The sequence below is a fragment of the Trematomus bernacchii genome, unplaced genomic scaffold, assembly GCF_902827165.1.
Source record: "Trematomus bernacchii unplaced genomic scaffold, fTreBer1.1, whole genome shotgun sequence".
Classification (NCBI taxonomy): Eukaryota; Metazoa; Chordata; class Actinopteri; order Perciformes; family Nototheniidae; genus Trematomus; species Trematomus bernacchii.
This window is the reverse complement of record NW_022987899.1, coordinates 4452589-4472851: the sequence shown is the minus strand read 5'-3', so window position 1 is coordinate 4472851 and position 20263 is coordinate 4452589. Positions and strand designations below refer to the sequence as shown.

General features: G+C 44.4%; 2 protein-coding genes across 2 annotated transcripts; both read right to left on the bottom strand.

Annotated features, from left to right (window-relative positions):
- Nucleotides 1–14295: 14295 nt before the first annotated feature.
- Nucleotides 14296–15378, bottom strand: LOC117469974 (putative nuclease HARBI1). The gene has a single exon (XM_034114471.1). It carries the CDS (start codon nucleotides 15376–15378, stop codon nucleotides 14296–14298), a length of 1083 nt encoding a protein of 360 aa, XP_033970362.1.
- Nucleotides 15379–19038: 3660 nt separating this feature from the next.
- Nucleotides 19039–20263, bottom strand: LOC117470015. The gene is made up of 2 exons (XM_034114531.1): nucleotides 19792–20263; nucleotides 19039–19566 (listed from the first exon to the last, which is right to left on the bottom strand). The coding sequence occupies exons 1-2, from the start codon at nucleotides 20227–20229 to the stop codon at nucleotides 19186–19188; spliced, it is 819 nt and encodes a 272-aa protein (XP_033970422.1). The 5' UTR covers nucleotides 20230–20263; the 3' UTR covers nucleotides 19039–19185.

The window sequence follows — 20263 nt, the reverse complement described above, 5'->3', positions numbered from 1 at the left end:
TAGAAGTCTCAGTGGGAGAATGCACGCGGGATAAGGTAGTACCCATAGAGTCCAGTAGAGGGCGGAGCCTGTGAGAGATATAACAATATCTTTGCAACTGAAGATAACGAAACTGTTTTTGTTGGGTTTCGTTTGGGTTAATCGAACCATTAATAAAGTCTGGTCAGTGTAACTTCAGTCATATATCAGTGGATGAAGTGTGTAACATGAATGTTACCTTGTGCTTTCAATAAAAAATATCAATGCTTTACTAAATGTGGTTTTCATTTCATATCAATTAGAATATGATAATTTACTCAAGTTTGGTTAAGCTTATTTGAGGTTGTTGTAGGCTACTTGTGTATTTCCATTTTATGCAACATTAAACTAGTACACCACTATGGCAGATATTGTTCTTATTAACTCCATTACAGTTGTTTGACATCATGACGTACATTGCAGGTTCAGATTATTAATAAAAAATATAAATCAACATATATCCGAGGATGTATACCCAGCAGTTTTTTTACTTTAACAACTAATACATTTAAGTTATAAACACATTAATCAACAATAGTTATAGATTTATTGCAACCAGAATTATGGAGATAATTTAGTGTTTTTGTTTGTTTGATTTGCACATTTGTACACAAGCTACCTCTCTTAGTATCTCGACAGCTTTCCACTTTCCAGAACAATAGTGCAAATATTTGATTTGATGATTTTGATTACTCTGCAAGAGTATACTGTACGTAGTTCTTTGTTACATCCAGATTTCATGTAAATAATGTTCTATATCGTAACGTATAATCTTAATCTTAATATCGTACTTTAAAAAAAAATGTGTTATCTCTTCTTTAAAGGGGACCTATCATGCAAAATGGACTTTTGAACGTCTTTTATAAATGAATATGTGTCCCCGGTGTTCCAGGGAACTCACCAAGTGTGAGAAAACACAACCCTGTCTATTTTCCTCCATACCCAAATCTCTAAAAAAGGGGCTGCAACGGATCTGATAAAAACTGATCCAGATTTGAACACTTCTATGTCGTCACAGAAGTGGCGCTACGGCTATTGGGCCAACTCTCCACCTATCAGGGGAATGTGGGGTTGGGCCACGGCCGGCCATTGCCGCTCGAAAGTGCTGGAGACGCTGTAGTACATATGCCAGGCCTGTAAGTGGCGCTGTAGTCTGCCACAAAAGCAGTGAAGAAGACTTCCCGCCCATAGTTACCATGGTTACCCTTCTGTTTATTCTCCGCTGTGGCTTTTTTTCTCCCTCCCCGAGGCAAGCGTTTGCTCCCGCTGCTTTAATTCAATGCAATCCCTCCCCGTCGAGGCAAGCCCTGTAATTCTCTCCGGTTAGTCCACCAGCAGATGACAAACACCTACCTCTCCGCCTCTTTCAAGGAACGAGGGGACCGTGCGGCAGAGTTTCAGTTTCAGTTTCTTTCGCCGGTCAAGATGTCCGTTAAAGTTTAAATCTTCCGGACAAAATTAGAAAAGTGCCGGTCAAAGGTCTTCTTTGTTATTTATTGAGCTTTAAAACAAATGAATAACTACTCTATATAATAAAACACGGAGGACGGAGATCTCTTTTTCTCCCCCTCTTCTGACAGCCCAGCAGCTGATCAGAGCACATCTCCCCTCTCCTGCAGGGGGGCGTGGTCAGCAGAATCAGACCCGTAGACAGTAAACAGCACATAGAGCGAAATGAGGCATGGCTAAAATGCATGATCTGTTTGGTATTTTGAAAACAGAAACGTATAAATATACCTTATATAGGTATGGCCTTACAATATATAATTTAAATATAGCATGATAGGTCCACTTTAACTGTTTCTGATTCTGATTGTTAGTCCCAATTCCAAACCTCCCCCTACACCCTACCCCACCATTACTTGTGCATGATACGCCAACGTTTTGTTAGCACTCAGTTAGCATAGCATTAGCTTTCTTACCTCTCTCCGGATGCCTCTACAGTTGTCATTAAACCTGTAGATCTGAAGGTGCTGAATCCCCCATTTGTAACCTTCACTTGGGCCTCCGAATAATTAATATTTTTAAATACATTTAATTGGCAGACAGGTGTAGACATAACTCCAAACACCAGAGAGGACTGACATCAGTAACAGTGATAAGTCCGCTCTTATCACTGTTACATTTAATATGAAAAATATACATTGTTCATATGGGAAGATTAACATTAATATGTGATGCCTTTTAGTCTACAAGTCTACTCTTTTTCTGCACTGCACCTTTGCGGCTGTGACACCTGTAAATGTCCCAGTTGCGGGACAAATAAAGGATTTCTGATTCTGTTGGAACATCATTAAATTAATAGTACGTGATTAATGTACAATTACAGTATGTGCTTGCTGTTGTTATTCCAAAGGGAACATTCCCATGGCTAAATGCCATAAAAAACAGCCTCCGGGCTGAATGAATCGGTTCCAGACGTTCCGATAGCATGACCTACATTCTCGTTGAAGCATTGAAGACAGAAAAAAAAATTTTTGGTTTAAAAAGACAGCAATGTCAGGTATTTTCTTTTTATGCCATTAACCAGTTGTCACTGTAACTCACCCCATCTATGTCATGGTTTCATAACAACAGATAGATATTCAGTAGATGTTTTTCCTGTTCTGTAAAATGTTTTGTTTTCTAGAAAGTATTTCAGCAAAAGTTAAAATTATTTAAATACCTGACCAACATTCTTGCTTTACAGTCAATGACAATGATGATTATGTTGAACCTGAAACACCCAACAACATTTTAGATAAATTATATTATATTATTTATTAAATGTACCAATTGTTATTCGTATTAAACCGAATATATAATTATGTTATATTTTTAATATATCAATTGCTATTCTTCCAGAGTATGTTGCAGACCACTGGATGGAAGATGACTTTTATGGATATCAGTTCCTGAATGGAGTCAACCCCAGTGTTATAAAGCGCTGCTCAGAGCTTCCCACAAACTTCCCAGTCACAGAGGAAATGGTGAAGCCGTTCCTGGAAGAGGGAAGCTCTCTGCAGAAGGAAATGGAGGTATGAGTGAAGATTAACTTTAAATGGATAATAATCTTTGTTTCAGAATCAGGATTTGTCCATTTACCATCCCTCTGTCATACTTCCTTGACTTATTACAATTCTGCGATACCTCTCGATGTTTTAAACACTTCTTTCTGTTGTCTTTCCAGAAAGGCAACATGTTCCTTTATGACCAGAAGAAGATGGATGGAATTCCCCCTGCAGCCTATAATGGTGAACCTCTGCACGTGACTGCTGGTCTCTGTTTGCTCAACGTGAACCCAGAAAACAAACTGATGCCAATTGCAATACAGGTACTGTAAAATCAATTTAAAAGCCAGCATGTAATGTTATGGGTCTTTACCATGGTCAGTCTATGGAAAACCATCTTTGAGGTATCGTAAAGGGAGAGTTAGTAATCAATTTCTTATCAATTTCCAGGTGAATCAACAACCATCTGAGAAGAACCCCATCTTCCTGCCCAGTGATCCAGAAACTGACTGGCTGCTAGCCAAGATGTTCATTAAAAATGCAGATTGCATGGATCACGAATCAGTCCATCACCTCATGAGAACTCACTTTCTGGCAGAGGTTTTCGCTCTTGCACCTCTCCGCAGCTTCCCTGTGATTCACCCAATTTACAAGGTATAAGTACTCCACACAACAGAGGTAGTGCAGGTTTTTTGTATTCCCTTGTTCTGAAATAATGCTTATAATTTGTATTGATTGATTTTCAGGTATATTATGTCTATAATAGAGATGGTTGATAGAAAAGCTGAGACAGGACATTTTCAAAATAAAAAGAGGAATGCTTGCAAACAAGTTTCCTTGATTAAACCCCATTACTTTGCAAGGTTGAATGCAAACTATGTGACTATGCTGAGATTAACGTAACACAACATGTGAATTCCAAAGGAAACTACAGTACTCTAAGAAAGGCCCTTTTGAAACGCTTGCCAGAGGCCAGAAGTGCAAACAGGTTGTGGCTGGGGTGAGAGGTATCCGTGAAGATGTTGCACACATCTAAAACACATCTTTTGAAGCATGAAACGGGGGGTTACGTATTGTAACCCTAGTTATATAAACACAGGCGGAGCCCTCTACTGGACTCTATGGGTACTACTCTCTATCATGCTGTGCGTGCTTTCACCTACTGAATTTACGTAAACGTAGCCGGCCAATCGGGGTGAGCCTACCTGAATGCGCGCGCAGGCCCACAGTATATAAGGCGGCTCCAGCCGCCGCCCCACTATCGTATACACTCTTCAGCGAGCGGACTAGGAAAGACAGGGCCTCCAGGTAGAGGGCTCCGCCTGTGTTTATATAACTAGGGTTACAATACGTAACCCCCCGTTATATCTCTCACAGGCTCCGCCCTCTACTGGACTCTATGGGTACAGTGGGCGGAGCCCCGATGTATAAACGCCCTGTCGTCCAACAACATCGACCCACCACACCGTCCCTGACCGGCTTTTGGCTAATATCCACTGCATCCCCACTTCCTCCCATCCGGTTGTAACCGTGGAGAAGTCGGGGCCGCAACTTGGATAAGGCACACTCACACACGCTTACCTCGTGTAGAGTGTGCATGGAAAAAAATTGTGCGGAGACTCCGTCTGGAGCCTACCGCGCACCATGTTCCCCAGGTCCTCAGGAGCATGGGAAAACATAAGTCCACCACATCCCCCACACTCACACACGCTCCGTGTAGAGTGGGCATGGACAATAGTGAGGAAGGCTCTCCCAGCCTGCCCATGGGCAGGCGGGGAGAGTCCTCCAGCCCTGTATGGGGCTGATTGTACACCATGTCTCCCGAGTCCCTCAGGAGCATGGGAAAACACAAGTGTTTTATGTCCAGGGGGGGGGGTCAGATACCTGCTGACCCACAGCCACCCCCCTCTCACCAGTCATGCGTTGCCTCGGCAAGCACCGACGACGAGAAGGAGCCAGACATGTCCAGGGGATAACATTTTATGAAGGGGCCTGGCGTAGACCAAGACGCCGCCGTGCATATATCTTCTACACTCACGCCGCTGAATAAGGCTGTTGACACAGCCACAGCCCGTGTAGAATGTGCACGGACCCCAGTGGGGAGGGCTCTCCCCGCCCGTCCATAGGCATGTGTAATGCACCTGCATAGCCATCCTGTTAGGCGCTTCTTTGAGAGGGCTTTTCCAGCCACACCATCCCCAAAGCACACAAACAGTTGTTCAGTGCGCCTAATGGCAGCCGTGCGCTCTACATAGCATGCTAGCGCACGCACTGGGCAGAGGAGGTGCAATTTAGCCTCCCTGGCCCCAATATGGGGTGGAAGATTAAAGCCACCTAACTGAATAGCCCTTGCTCTGAATGAACTTCTGATACTCTTAGGAGTAAAGGAGTGGTTCGGCCTGAGTGTCGCCCCGCTACGGTCACCCCGGATCAAAAGACAACTTGGGTGTACCGACAGAGCGGTCAGCTCGGACACTCTTTTAGCCGAAGTCAAGGCAAGTAGCAATGCTGTCTTCCATGACAGTGCTACTAGGGAGGAAAGCTCCAGAGGCTCAAATGGTTCTGTGACCAGAGCCTCGAGCACCAACGGCAGGTCCCACTGCGGGGCGGAGGCGTGCACTACCGGGCGCTGCCTCCTGACCCCCTGCAAAAACCGCGTCATAAGCGGCTGACTGAAGGCTGACCTGCCTCCAAATCCCTCATGGCAGGACGAAATGGCTGCTGCATACACCTTAATTGTGGAATGAGCCAGCCCCCTGTCCACCAGTATCTGTAAGTAGGTAAGAATAGAGCCCAGCGTGCACGACAGAGGCTCTAGACTCCTTCCTTCACACCATCGCCGGAATCCCGCCCACTTTGGCCTGTAACAAGCTGTGGTGGATTCTGCTCTTGCTGCTTGGATAGTCTGAATAATGTTATCAGACAGCCCCACCTGTCTCAGCCTGTCCCTCTCAGGAGCCAAGCCTGGAGAGGTTGGCCCAGAGTGGGTAACGCCCCTATTGCACCTGCTTCCTGAGACAGCGCTCCCCAGACCTGAGGAATCGCTCAGGGCTGGCCCACCATCATCTGTGTAACCCCCGCGTTACCACGGCGCCAGGCGGCGATCTGGGGCCACCAGGATGATTGACAGCTGTTCCCGCCTCACCCTCTCCAGGAGGGGGGGGATAAGGTGCAGCGGTGGAAAGGCGTAAAGCAGCTTTCTTGGCCATGGCTCGTGTGCAAACGTGTCGACCCCCAAGGGCGGGTTGTCCCACCGAGCCAGGGAGAACCACAGGGCACAGTCGCTGTTGCGCCGATTGGCGAACAGGTCCACCTCTGCTCTACCGAACTGAGTCCAGACCTGCTTCACCACCTCCGGGTGAAGCCTCCACTCGTCTGGCAGGGGTCCGCCTCTTGACATGAAGTCGGCCCCCCTGTTCTCCCGTCCCGGGATGTGAAGAGCCCTTAGAGACAACACAATCTGTGAAACCCACAGCCACAGGTTCTCTGCTGCGGTCAACCAGGCTATTGAGCGGACTCCGCCCTGCCTGTTGATGTACGCCACTGTGGTGCGGTTGTCGCTCCTTACTAGCACCTGTTTGCCCTGTATTAAGGGTTTGCAGTGCTGTAGGACCAACATCACTGCTTGCAGCTCCAGGAGGTTGCTGTGCCGCCAGAGGCCAGCAACCACCCACAGCCCTTTCTAGACACGTCCCCCCCCATCCTGTCACTTTCTTTTTCTTTGAAGCGTCTGTGAAGACTGTGATATAGGAGGTTGCCTGCCCCAGTGGAGCTCCCCTCTGCAGATTCTCTGGGGACCCCCAGAATCGGAGGTTGCTCTCTACTGAGGGGGGGGGGATGGCCACCAGACGTCGTTTGTGTCTTAAGATCTAAACGAAGGCCGGTAAACCACATCTGCATGCGATGTGCATGCAGCAGTCCGAGTGGCACTACGGAGTGACCAGCCGTCATGAGACCCAAAGTCTGCATGATAATCAAAGCTGTCACCGTCGCCCCCTGACGCAGCCTGCAGACTGCCCGCAGCAGCGATGCCTGTCTGCTTTCTGTCAGGGTGACACGTAGTCTGCCTGCATCGAGCATCACCCCCAGATATTCTACCTGCTGGTGAGGTATGGGGGAGCTCTTCTTCCAATTGACCGCAACTTCTTTTTCAACCCAACTTGGTTAGGTGTAGGATCAATTGGGCTGTGTGCAGTATTGCCCATTCCCTGGACCTGGCCATAACTATGAGGTCGTCCCTCATGCCATGGTCCCGCAGCGGTTGCAGCGTCATGGCTGAACGTGCATGGGGATAGGGAGTAGCCGAACGGCAGTCTGTTGTACTCGTAGGCTACCCCCTGGAAGGAAAAACGCGAATACTTTCTGTGCTCTTGGAGCAATTTCGCCATGAAAGTAAGCGTTCTTCAGGTCGATGGTTGTGAACCAATCGCCTGGCTGCACCAGTCTCAGTAACTGTTTCATAGTTAACATATGGAACTTCTTGCATGCAATGTGCTGGTTCAGGCATTGAAGATCCAGAATGGGCCTGAATTCTCCTGTCTTCTTGGGAACCAGGAAGTACAGGTAATAATGCCCCTTCTCTCTGACTTGAGAGTGCACATGCTGAGAGGAAACCTCCTCCTGGGATGACAGATGTGCTTCTCTCCTGCCTCTGAACGGAGGAGGGATGCTGCAAAACTGGAGTGAATAACCCAGTCTCAGTGTCCTGTCCATGCGCTCTGTTAATACACCACTGATTTTCCATTCCCCATAACATTGTGTTAGGGGATGTGCAATCAGCTGCGGCGCCGCAGCTATGAAGCTGTGGTACTCTCTGGTGGCCCACTCCGCCGTCAAACCCTCCATAAAAGGAAGTTTGACCCATGGGGGGCTGACACAGAAAGGGCCGTTTTTCTATAATGTAGTTTCCACTCAGAGAAAAAAACAGCCGATTTTTAACTGAGGTCCCTGAACGCACCACGGCATGCTCCCGTGAGAGCGCGCGCTCCACCATAATGCTGTTTTCTCTTAGAGAGAAATAAGCATTAATCGGAGCTTCTTCTGTCCATGAACGCGCCGTGGCCCGCTCTCGGGGGGGGGCCGCGCGTCGTCATAATGCCGTCTCTTGAAACGGACATTATGGGGAAATGTGGAAAATGTGGAATGTGGAGAGACCACGCCAAAAAAGTGTGATGTTTGTAGGTTTATTGCAAGAAGTAACAAATTAATTGATATGGAGGGGGTGATGAGCAGGGTTCGAGTTATGTGGGAGCCAATGGGAGCTGAGCTCCCATAAGGAGGGGTCTGAGCTCCCACGGACGCAGTGAAATCATACATCTGTGGGGGTCGCTAATACATTACCAACAACTATTATTTTAATCACAAATAATGCATGTGTCAATGTAATGAGTATTATTGAAAAGAAAAACATGTTTTCCAAAAGAACAACGCATCTCTTGAATAAGAATATGCCTGCGCTGCACCTTCAAGGTGCGCAATACTTTATTGCACAATCTATGCCTGTGAGCGTGCTGCGCGAGCCGAGATGATGTGTGTGTGCGCAGTTGAACCTTTTCATACAGGGCCGTGGTAAGTAGGGGTGCTGAGGGTGCTGCAGCACCCCCTGATGGAGGACAGGGAATATGCACGTCCACAAGATTAAATGGAAATATAATACAAATATAATACAAAAAAAAAGAATTTTCGGCCTTGATGTTCACATTCATAATTAAGTAAAGGTAACAACCTTTTCACCCCGGTTACATTTTCCATGTGCCCTGAGAGGCTCAGTGAGGTAAAGGACTCTGAGTGTTTAGATAGTTCACTTTAGTCTAAGTTATCTCAGTGGGTCTCAAACGGTTTGATCACAAGGCACACCTTTATAATTATTAGGATAAATAAAAACAGGTTTGAAATCATTCCAATGTATACTATAGGACAGTAAACCAACAATATCCTTTAAAACTGGAGAGATTAAAAAATATGGATAAATAAATAAATGTTAACTGGTAAAATAAGATATAAATGAACCAGCAAAAATCTTGCCTAGGGCAGCAAATGGGTCAGAACCGGCCCTGGTGTCATCCCCACAGCACATTTGAAACATGTTCCCACGGCTATGTACAACAATACGCCCAAGCTGCCCCTCCTTAAAAAAAATGACAGCTAGTATCGACCTCATTGTTTTGTTTTTAGAAAAACAAAAACTAGGTGTGTCTTGTTCTTGTTCTATCAGATGTTTCATGATTCAACATGTTTTTACACTTTCCTGTTTAGATGTGTTTGTTCTCATTGGGCCGTATGAAACAACATGTTTTATTCCAATGCTCAGTTGCTCTAGGTTGGATTTCCTACTAACGTAATAGACACTTTGGACATTTATTAATCCTAGTAGATTGTGAGCCATCACTAGGCAAGGCGAGGCAAGTTTATTTATATAGCACCTTTCAACACAAAGCAATTCAAAGTGCTGTACACAAATATAAGACAATAAGATCGAACAACACTAACATGTGTAGTCAAATTTGTCTGAAAATGATTTAGAAATGTTGCTTCATTTGGATGGAAAATTTGCGAGGCGAAAATGTACCTCACTCTTAGTTTATGAAATCATCAACTCACTATAGAAAAAAATGAAAATTGGCATCAACAGCACGAAAACCGGTTGCAACCATGTTGTCAAAGTAGCAGAAAAAGAGCCGATGTGATGTACTGCCCGCTTGTTTGTTTGAGAGCTTGAACAACAACTGACAAGTGAAGAAATGCATGGATGAAATGTTGATGTGTGGTTCAGTTGCCTCTATATGCATTGAATAAAAACTGATGATTATTTGCGATGCATTTATGTGAAGCAGTATTTTATTGGTGTTGCTGGTTAAGATAAGTATGATGTAACTATTTTATAGACTAATATGTAGCTTTATCAATAATGCCGTGCCACATTTTATAAGCTATTTGTTTTGAATGTAAAGTAGTGAAGTGGGAGTTTAAACTAACAGAGATTTCATAAGTAGAGCTACTTCCTTAGGCCCGGGCAGCCGAAAATATGTTTTGTGTGCACAATTTTGGGCCTTTGGGGACTCCGTAGAATCACCGCAGACAATTACATTTCAGGAAGTCACTTTGGAGGTTCCACATGAAACATAAAACAATAAAGGACATCATACATTATATTTACAAGATACATTTACATAGTTATAGACATTTACAAGTGCCCATAGTATCAACGAGCATTTCATTTAGCCTAGTTTTAAAAACATGCAGAGGAATGAGATTGCTCAGTTTCAATTCTTGCTGAAGATTGTTCCAAGCAAGTGGAGCTGCGCACATAAAAGCTGTCTTACCTAAGACAGTCCTTGCTCTTGGCACATGCATACTATAGGACAGTAAACCAACAATATCCTTTAAAACTGGAGAGATTAAAAAATATGGATGAATAAATAAATGTTAACTGATAAAATAAGATATAATTGAACCAGCAAAAATCTTGCCTAGGGCAGCAAATTGGTCAGAACCGGCCCTGGTGTCATCCCCACAGCACCCCCCATTTGAAACATGTTCCCACGGCTATGTTTTCATATTTAAGTTTGTAGCAAGTGGAGGGCTGCTGGCAGGCCCGGACTGGCCATCGGGAGGGCCGGGAGGTTTCCCGATGGCCTAGCGATTTTTTTTTTTTAATGTAGGCTATTGTGAACGCAACGCTGCGCAAATGTGGGTTTGCCTCACACAGGGTGACTGTCTGTCTACATGATGTGGCATCTGTTTCATATGGGTGTTTCCATAGATCTAGTCTCTTTATTTCCCCCTCAAAATGCACCAGATTGATGCATTTAACTCCAAAATTAAAAAAATATCTTACCAGGGATTTGAGGTCCACCCCCAAAATATGTTCACATGGATAGGTTCTCAAATACATTTGCAATTTTTAAATAGTAACGTGTGTGTGTGTGTGTGTGTGTGTGTGTGTGTGTGTGTGTGTGTGTGTGTGTGTGTGTGTGTGTGTGTGTGTGTGTGTGTGTGTGTGTGTGTGTGTGTGTGTGTGTGTGTGTGTGTGTGTGTGTGTGTGTGTGTGTGTGTGTGCAATGGAAGACACTGTTCTCTCAAAAACATTGATAAGAGTAAAGGGGTAAACTGTGACATGTAAAGAAACGATTTTCACTAACACTGGTACTTCATATTTCTACCAGATGTAAAGTTTTACATACATCAAAATGTAACTGAAAGTATCTTAGTAACACCAAAACAGCAAGAAATCTGTAAAGTAATCAAAAGAAAACTGCAATGTTTCACTGAAAAAGTGTTAAAAATCACAAACTGCCATTAAGGAAACCCCATTCCTTACAAAGTACGTCATATCCTAACAGATGTCAATTTTTACATACATCAAAATGTAACTGAAAGTATCTTAGTAAACACAAACAAATCATTGATGTTAACAAATACTGGATTGTCTTACTGAAAAAGTGTTAAAAATCACAAGCTAACCATTTAGTCACATTCTTAAAGAACATATATTCAGACAAAGCACTTATTATAAGCGTATCTTATGATCGCGTGCTGCAGTGGAAAAGCACCATTACAGTACCTTGGTGAGAGAATAAAGCAAAAATCAGTAAATGTATCAAAAAAACGACCTTGTTTCACTGCCTTAGGCCCCGGCTCCACGAGGACGAAAACGGCAAAACGCATCGGAGTAACGCAAATGCAACCGCAACAAACCTTCCGTCCCCACGCAATATACACCGGATTGAGTCAAGCTCCACGAGACGGCTCCGTTTACATCCAAACGCTGTAAAAGCTGCAGTACATATGCCGAACCTGTATGTGGCGCTGTAACTTCATCCACCAAAAGCAGCGAGTATAAGATCCCCCCTGGATGTGTAAGGCACAAACAAACAAACAAACACACAAGGTGGAAGATGGCTGATGTTTGTGCAAGAAAGGAGGTCTTTTCGTGGACTGATGATGAGGTAGAACTTCTACTTCGGGTCACATTAGTATACAAAACTTCACTAATACAGGACAATGTTGACTGGGAGTCCTGCAAGTTGAAGTATAGCGATATAGACAACTTATTTCAGGCGCAGTATCCGAGGACCGACACAGGGAAGGATTTCCCTCACAGCGTGGGGGCCATTACAAAGGCCCAGCTTGCCGCCAAGCTTAAACAAATCCGCATAAAGTACAGGCATGCGGTGGACACGAAGCGTCGGAGTGGCCAAGGACGTGTTGTGCACATGTTTTTTGAGCTGTGTGAAGAGGTCTGGGGTGGCTCGCCTGCAACGTGCTCCCTTCGCTCGGGCATCGAGACGGTGGACCTGGAAGCGTCGTCTTCCGGACCAAGCTCACCACGGAGTTTGGAGTGTTCCAACGATTCGCCACCGCCAGAGTTGAGCGAATCCAGCTGAAGTCTGCCAGCTGCTGCAGTTGTACAGCATCGCAGGAATCTGCTCCAGGTATGTTCATGATTTCAAGCTTAACGGACTTGCTACATACTACGATACAGTACCTTCCACAGAAAAACTGAACACGTTTAAGCTTTGTAAAAGTAGAATGTATTGAGAACTGTTGTATTTGTAAAAGTAGAAGCTATTGCACAACATGCCTTTGGTCTTATGTGATCTGGTGGTCCTATTGTGTAATAATAAAAAAATGCTCTGGTTTATTCAAGGTGCAGCTGAACGGCCATAGAAGTGACCGCTTGAAAAAAAAACTTCCTGTTGACCATGCCGTGCAGGAAGACCTCAAACTCAAAAGGAGGATGATGGAGCAAAATCAGACCCGCATCGCAGAAAACTTTGTTCAGATGAATGCCAATATTCGGGAGGGCTTTTCCCTGATGAGGGAATTCATGCATGCTCAACCCCACAGCAGCATTGGTGGACAATTACAAGAACAGTCACCGTACCTGTATAGAGGGCCACAGCCTGGCTACACACCAAGCCCCTCTGCACCACAACGGCACACGAGGACCCCTGACCCCACACGGCAACCATCCCAGTATTCATACAGCCAGTCACTCTTTGAAGACGACTGTTGAAGCACAGAGCTTCAGTTTTTGTTGCACTTTATATGTATATAAAGAAAGTCTGGAAGTGGGTGCAGCAAATGTAACTTTTTTTATTCCAGTGAATATTTTTTGTTGCCAGTCAAGGTGTTCTATTCCTTGTTTTACTGTGAACATGAGGACTGTTAAAGCACAGAGCTTCAGTTTTTGTCCAGTTAAAGTCTGGAAGTGTTTTTAACTTGTTATTCCAGTGAATTTTTTTTGTTGCCAGTCAAGGTGTTATATTCCTTGTTTCACTGTGAACATGTGGACTGAAAGCATTTAACTTTTTATTCCATAAATGTACATATATATCATTATAGCTCTTGCAACTCTGCTTAATAAAAAACATTGCAAAATAACAGTCTTGTCTCTCATGTCAATGTACTCCAATAGCACTCTTCACTGTCTTTCCCTCATTACAGTCAGTGAGATATCTATTGCTGGCCAAGTTGACTGATAAAGCAGTGAGCTTCAGTTTGTGGCGTAGTAAGCCAGTTGTTTAACCCATAAGAACCCGGACCCGTTTCTACTTTTGGGAACATTGAGAACATAATTAAGACATATATAGACCATATTTCTGATAAATAACCCCCCCTAGTGTCATATAACTCATAACTTCAATAATGAGGATGCGTTTTTGGTTTAAATAGGTTAGAACATTGTTTGAACTGAAGAATAAAGGATATATTAACTAAATGTAATTGAATCAGCTAAATGAACTGAGCAGATCATAATCATATTTCTAATATGTATAATATGTCACTCCGGGTTTCCTGTGAAAGTCAGGGTGGAACATCAGTGTAACTTTACAGAACATTAAAGTTCATGTGACACCGTGCCACGTTGGTTCCTTATGGGAAAGTATAAATATACATATGATAATTAAGACATCTATATACTATATTTCTGATAAATAACCCCCGCTAGTGTCAAATATCGGAAATGTCACATGTTGCACTTTTAGTTCAAAGAAAGTCTGGAAGTGGTTGCAGGCAATTTTATTTTAAATTTCACACTTTGAACATTGGAGAATCACATATTTTGTTGCTTAATGTTACATACATTAAGAAGTACTAAGTAAAAACAAAAAAAAATGGTCACTGAAGGAGCTGCACAGTGAATGTAACAAATAATGTTTATCAGATGTTAACACAGTAACCTTCCAAAAAAAAAAAATACAGTCTGTCTTTTATGTAGTCCTACGGGTCAATGTAAGCCGTAAGCACTCTCCTCACTCTCTTTCCCTCCCCCTCATTACAGTCAGTGATACCTATTGCTCTGTGTGGGAGGCTGTAAATCCCTTTCACCTTGCATTGTTCCCAACACAGACTGAACATCCACAGCCTCCTTACTGGCCTCACAAAAATTGTGGAGGACAAAGCAGGAGTAAATGACATGGGGCAGGTCAACCAAGTTTATGTCCATCGGCCTTCTAAGTGCAGCAAATCTGTTCTTGAGGCGACCAAAAGCACACTCAATGACCATACGTGCCCTACACAAAGTTAGCCCAAAGTACTGTTCCTGAACTGTGGAGCCACCGGTTGCATATTCCTTCATCAGGTACGGCAGCAGCGGGTAGGCAGGATCACCAAGAAGATAAATTGGTATGGCCTCCTCCTCGTCCACAATCTGTTTTCTCAGAGCAGGGATCTTTCCAGTTTTCAAGTACATGTTTACCTTTGAGTTAGCAAACACCCGTGCATCATGCACACTCCCAGGCCACTTTACCACGACATCCATGAATCGGTACTTGTAATCACAGACGGCCTGTACATTAAGGGAATGTCTGCCTTTCCTGTTGATGTAGTCAGTGGGGTTGTTAGATGGCTGCTTGATTTCGATGTGGGTTCCGTCCACTGCTCCTAAACATTGGGGCATGTGATGAGCATGATCGAAGCCCTCAACCAGATCCGCGGTCTCGGGCTCAGTATAAGGCAGCTTGATATATTTTGGACCCAGGTGGATTGAGATCGCTCTGCACGTCTGCCTAATAATGCGGGACAAAGTCTGGCGCGAAACACCGAAGGCGTTAGCAGTCTTCCGCATCCTTCCCCCATCGCTCAGGTAATACAGTACTAACGCAACCCTTTTCAGTGGATCAATTGGTGCCCTCATGGTTGTTGTTTGCCTTTCAATATATGGGCACAGTTCTTCGGTCAGGGCGACGACAGAGGCTCTGGACATGCGGAAGTTCTCCCTCCATTCCTCATCCACGACAACGCCATTGACAAAATTGTCCCACCAACTGCTGCTTCTGCCCGGTCTTACCCAAAACCTTCTCCTGGTTGCCCTTCGGGTTATTCCCCGCGGTACTCTTAGCAACATGTAGATCATGTTCTCCATGTCCTGTTGTTGCTGATGGATGAGCTCCTGTAGATGTTGCACAAAGAACTGTAGCATGGTCAGTAGCGACTGGAGCACGATAGCAACCCTGCGATCCGCCATTGTTGTTGTTAACGAAACACATCAGCAATGATGCGGGGTACGCGGAGAGGTGGGAAGAGGTGGGAAGAGGTGGGGAGAGGTGCAGAGAGGCGGGGCTATGAAAATGAATGACTGTATAGGCGACTCCACGGCCCCGTTGGACCCCCCAGAGCGCTCCGTTCCCAGATCTATCCACCTTTGGACCCGTTGTCGTTTGCGGGGTCTGTTTCTACGTTTCCCTTACGGCCTCGTGGAGCTTAGAGGGCTATACGCATGAGAAATATGCGGATTCAACCCGTTTTCGTCCTCGTGGAGCCGGGGCCTTAAAATCACAAACTGCCATTTAGAGTCACAGTTTGTGTGTGGGTGTGTTTTTTTGTGTTTGTGTGTGTGTCAGGCCCCGGCTCCACGAGGACAAATACGGCAAAACGCATCGGAGTAACGCAAATGCAACCGCAAAAAACCTTCCGTCCCCACGCAATATACACCGGATTGTGTCAAGCTCCACGAGACGGCTCCGTTTACATCCAAACGCTGGAAAAGCTGCAGTACATATGCCGAACCTGTACGTGGCGCTGTAACTTCCTCCACAAAAGCAGCAACTTCCTCCACAAAAGCAGCGAAGAAGAATGGTTGTCATGGCTGCACTTCTGTGTATTCTCCGCGGTGGGGGCCGACAGAACCGGGCAGAGTTTTTCGCCGGTCAGCGTGTGTTAAAGTTTAAATCTTCCGGACAAAATTATAAAAGTGCCGGTCAAAGGTCTTCATTGTTATTTATTGAGCTTTAAAACAAATGAATAACGACGATATAATGATATATAATCATCAAATAAACACGGAGCCTGTCTCTTTTTCCTCTCTTCTCACAGCGTCAGTGTCTGTCTCATGCAGCAGCTGATCCTGTAATGAGTGACCCGACAGTAAAAATGAACATATTTATAACTAGTTTAGGTAGTTTGAGAGGTAATTAAAATAGCTAAGGGTGATGATCTGACTTGAAGTGTGTGTTTTGCTCCCGCTGCATCACAGCGGCAGGAGCTGCGTGTCTCCGTCCTGTCAGATTAGACTTCACTCGCGTTTATGTCCATATCGAGAGAAAGATAAATAATCTGAATTCAAGGAGGAGCTCCTGTAGATGTTGCACAAAGAACTGTAGCATGGTCAGTAGCGACTGGAGCACGATAGCAACCCCGCGGGGGAGAGGCAGGGAGAGGCGTTTCTACGTTTCCCTTACGGCGTCGTGGAGCTTAGAGGGCTATACGCATGAGAAATATGCGGATTCAACCAGTTTCCGTCCTCGTGGAGCCGGGGCCTTAGGCGCCGTTTACACAAGGAGAAAACGGCTTGTATCTGCATAGTTTCGCGTGCGTATAGCCCTATTATTTAGACGAGGCCGATAGAAACTGACCACACAAACGATAACGGGTCCCAAGGTGGATAGATTTGCAAACGAAACGCTCTGGGGGGTCAACCGAGTCCGTTTAATCGCCTCTATACGAATATTGCCTGAAAAAATAACGACAGCCCCGCCTCTTCGCACCTCTTCCCACCTCTCCCCCGCCTCATTGCTGATTTGTTTCTACAACAACAACAACAAGAATGGCGGATCACAGGGTTGCTGTTGTGCTCCAGACGCTACTGACCATGATTAATATGTTAGTGATACAACTACGGTGCTTCTACGACAACCACAAGCAACTAGTGGACATGAAGAACCACATACACGACATGTGGCTAAATCCACCGCGGAGAACAACCAGAAGGGCGACCAGGAGAAAGTTTTGGGTAAGACCGGGCAGAACTAGCAGTTGGTGGGACAATTTTGTCAATGGCGTTGTCGTGGACGATGAATGGAGGGAGAACTTCCGCATGTCCAAAGCCTCTGTCGTTGCCCTGACTGAAGAACTGCGCCCATATATCGAGAAGAAAACTACAAACATGAGGGCGCCAATTGATCCACTGAAAAGGGTTGCTGCGGTTCTTTATTACCTGAGCGACGAGGGAAGGCTACGGAAGACTGCTAACGCCTTCGGAGTTTCCCGCCCGTCTTTGTCCCTCATTATTAGGGAGACATGCAGAGCGATCACCATCCACCTGGGTCCAAAATACATCAAGCTGCCTTTTACTGAGCCTGAGACCGCGGATCTGGTTGAGGGGTTCCATTGTACACATGGCATGCCACAATGTTTAGGAGCAGTGGACGGAACCCACATCGAAATCAAGCAGCCATCTAACGACTCCACTAGTTACATCAACAGGAAAGGAAAATATTCCTTTAATGTACAGGCTGTCTGTGATTACAGGTACCGATTCATGGATGTCGTGGTAAAGTGGCCTGGGAGTGTGCATGATGCACGGGTCTTTGCTAATTCCAAGCTAAACATGTACTTAAAAACTGGAAAGATCCCTGCTCTGAAAAAACAGATTGTGGACGAAGAGGAGGCCATACCATGTATGTACATAGACTGTACATTTTTTTTAAAGGTGTTTATTAAGATGTGATAAACATTCTTTGTTACATTCCCTGTCCTCACTGTGCAGCTCCTTCAGCGACAGGCTGCTGTACAATATTCATATACCTGGCTAGGTATATGTACCTGGCTGCTGAATCTGAGGACTGTTACAGGATTTTTTGTATTATATCCTAACTGTTTTTAGTACTTTTTAATGCATGTCACATGTGTGAAACTAAGCAAATAACTATGTGATTCTCCAATGTCAAAAGTGTGAAACTAAAAATAAAATTGGCTGCAACCACTTCCAGACTTTCTTTGAACTTAATGTGCAACAAATGTCATCATCCTCATGAATGAAGTTATATGGCCCATTCTACCGAGTCAGGTTGTCCATATATATTTTGTACCGTATTTATTTACACATATAGTAAAAGAACCGTACATTTTGATATGGTATTTTCAGACTGTATTGGCCACTAGCGAAACATAGTACATACACTGTAGTAAAAAACTATTATATTAACCTGTTAAGATTGTGTTACCTTCCCTTCTCTAAATAGTATTTTAACCAATATTTGAGGATTTTCAGTAAAAGTAATATAAGCAAATGTTGAATCAAAGTTGAATTTATACAATTCATAAAAATCATAATGCAAACTTTCTTTGTGAAATGCATAATACTGATCATATTGATTCCAGAGATGAAATAGAAGGGAATGAGGCTATAATGGGTAATTTTTTTGGTATTTTGAGCAAAACACTTCATAGACATGTTTTTTATATATCTGAGACTATAATATATGCCTAACAATAGTTTGGGCTTTACCATTAAGGCCCAATGTGACATATCACAGTTCAGATATTTGACACTAGGGGGGGGTTACTTTTCATAAATGTGGTGTATTTAGTTAAAATTAGGTTTACAAGGTGAAAAGGACTTACAGCCTCCCACACACTGATATAGATATCTCACTGACTGTAATGAGGGAGAAGGAAAGAGAGTGAGGAGAGTGCTAGCGGAGTACATTGACCCTTACATGAAAGACAAGACTGTTCTTTTATTTTAATAAGGTTTTTTATTAATAACATTATTTATAAATGTGTACACAGTAAAAGGGAAAAAAATACCTTACCTTTGCTAGCTAAAAAAAAAAGGCTTAAAAAAAAAGTGATTCTCCATTTGTACAAAGTCTGGTGGAGTTAAAAATAAAAATGTTTACAGACTTCCTTTGACCAAAAAGTGCTGTGAAAAAAAAAGAAGCTCACTGCTTTACTGCTCCTCCTCATCCAGTGACCGCCTGAATGAATATGGAGGAGATTGTTGCTGTGGGGTGTGTGGTACAGAGGGGTTTAATCTTGGTGTGGCCGTGTGTGGCCTTCGGGGTGGGTATGAGGGCACCTGGAAGTGTCCATATCCACTGTTGTTAGTATGAACTTGCATGAACTGGCTCATCAGGGAAAGGCCATTCTGTACAGTCACATTAATGTTGTCCATGGTGTTGTTCATACGATCCATGCTGGCTGCGCTGCGGCTGGTTGCTTCCTCCATTAAGTCCAACATCCTGCTTTTTAATCGCAGCTCTTCCTGCACCGCATGTTCAGCTGGAAGCTTCCTCTTCATGCGGTCACTTCTGTGGCCGTCCAGCCGTGCCTATAATAAACCAGAGAAAGTTTGAATTACTACACAATAGGACCATAGCCACCAGATAACAGAACACAAAAGGCATGTTGTGAAATAGCTCTCAATACATTTTACAAATAAAACAGCTCTAAATACTTTCTAATTTTACCAAGCTTAAACCAGTTCAGTTTTTCAGTGGAAGGTACTGCATCATAGTATATAGCAAGCCCTTTAAGATTGAAATCATGAACATACCTGGAGCAGATCCCTGCGATGACTCACAACCGCAGCAGTTGGCAGAGTTCCGTTGGATCTACTCGACTCTGGCAAATCCGTGGAATGCTCCAAACTCGGGGATGAACTTGGTCCGGGCGACGACTCTTCCATGTCGAACAAGTCCCCTTGTACCTGTTTTAGTTTCGCTGTAAGCTGGCCCTGTGAAATTGTGTTCTTCTCGTGAGGGAAATCTTTTTCAGTCGGGGTCCTCGGATATTGCGCCTGAAATAAGTCGGCTATCTCCGTATATTTAGGCTTGCAGGACTCCCAGTCTACATTATCCTGTACCGTCGTCTTATACTCAAGTGTTACACTTAAAAGAAGTTCCACCTCGTCGTCGGACCACGAAAATAGCTCCTTTCTTGCGCGAATAACAGCCATCTTCGTTTGTTTGTTTTGTTTGTGCCTCACACACATCCGGGGGGGATCTTACTCGCTGCTTTTGGTGTAT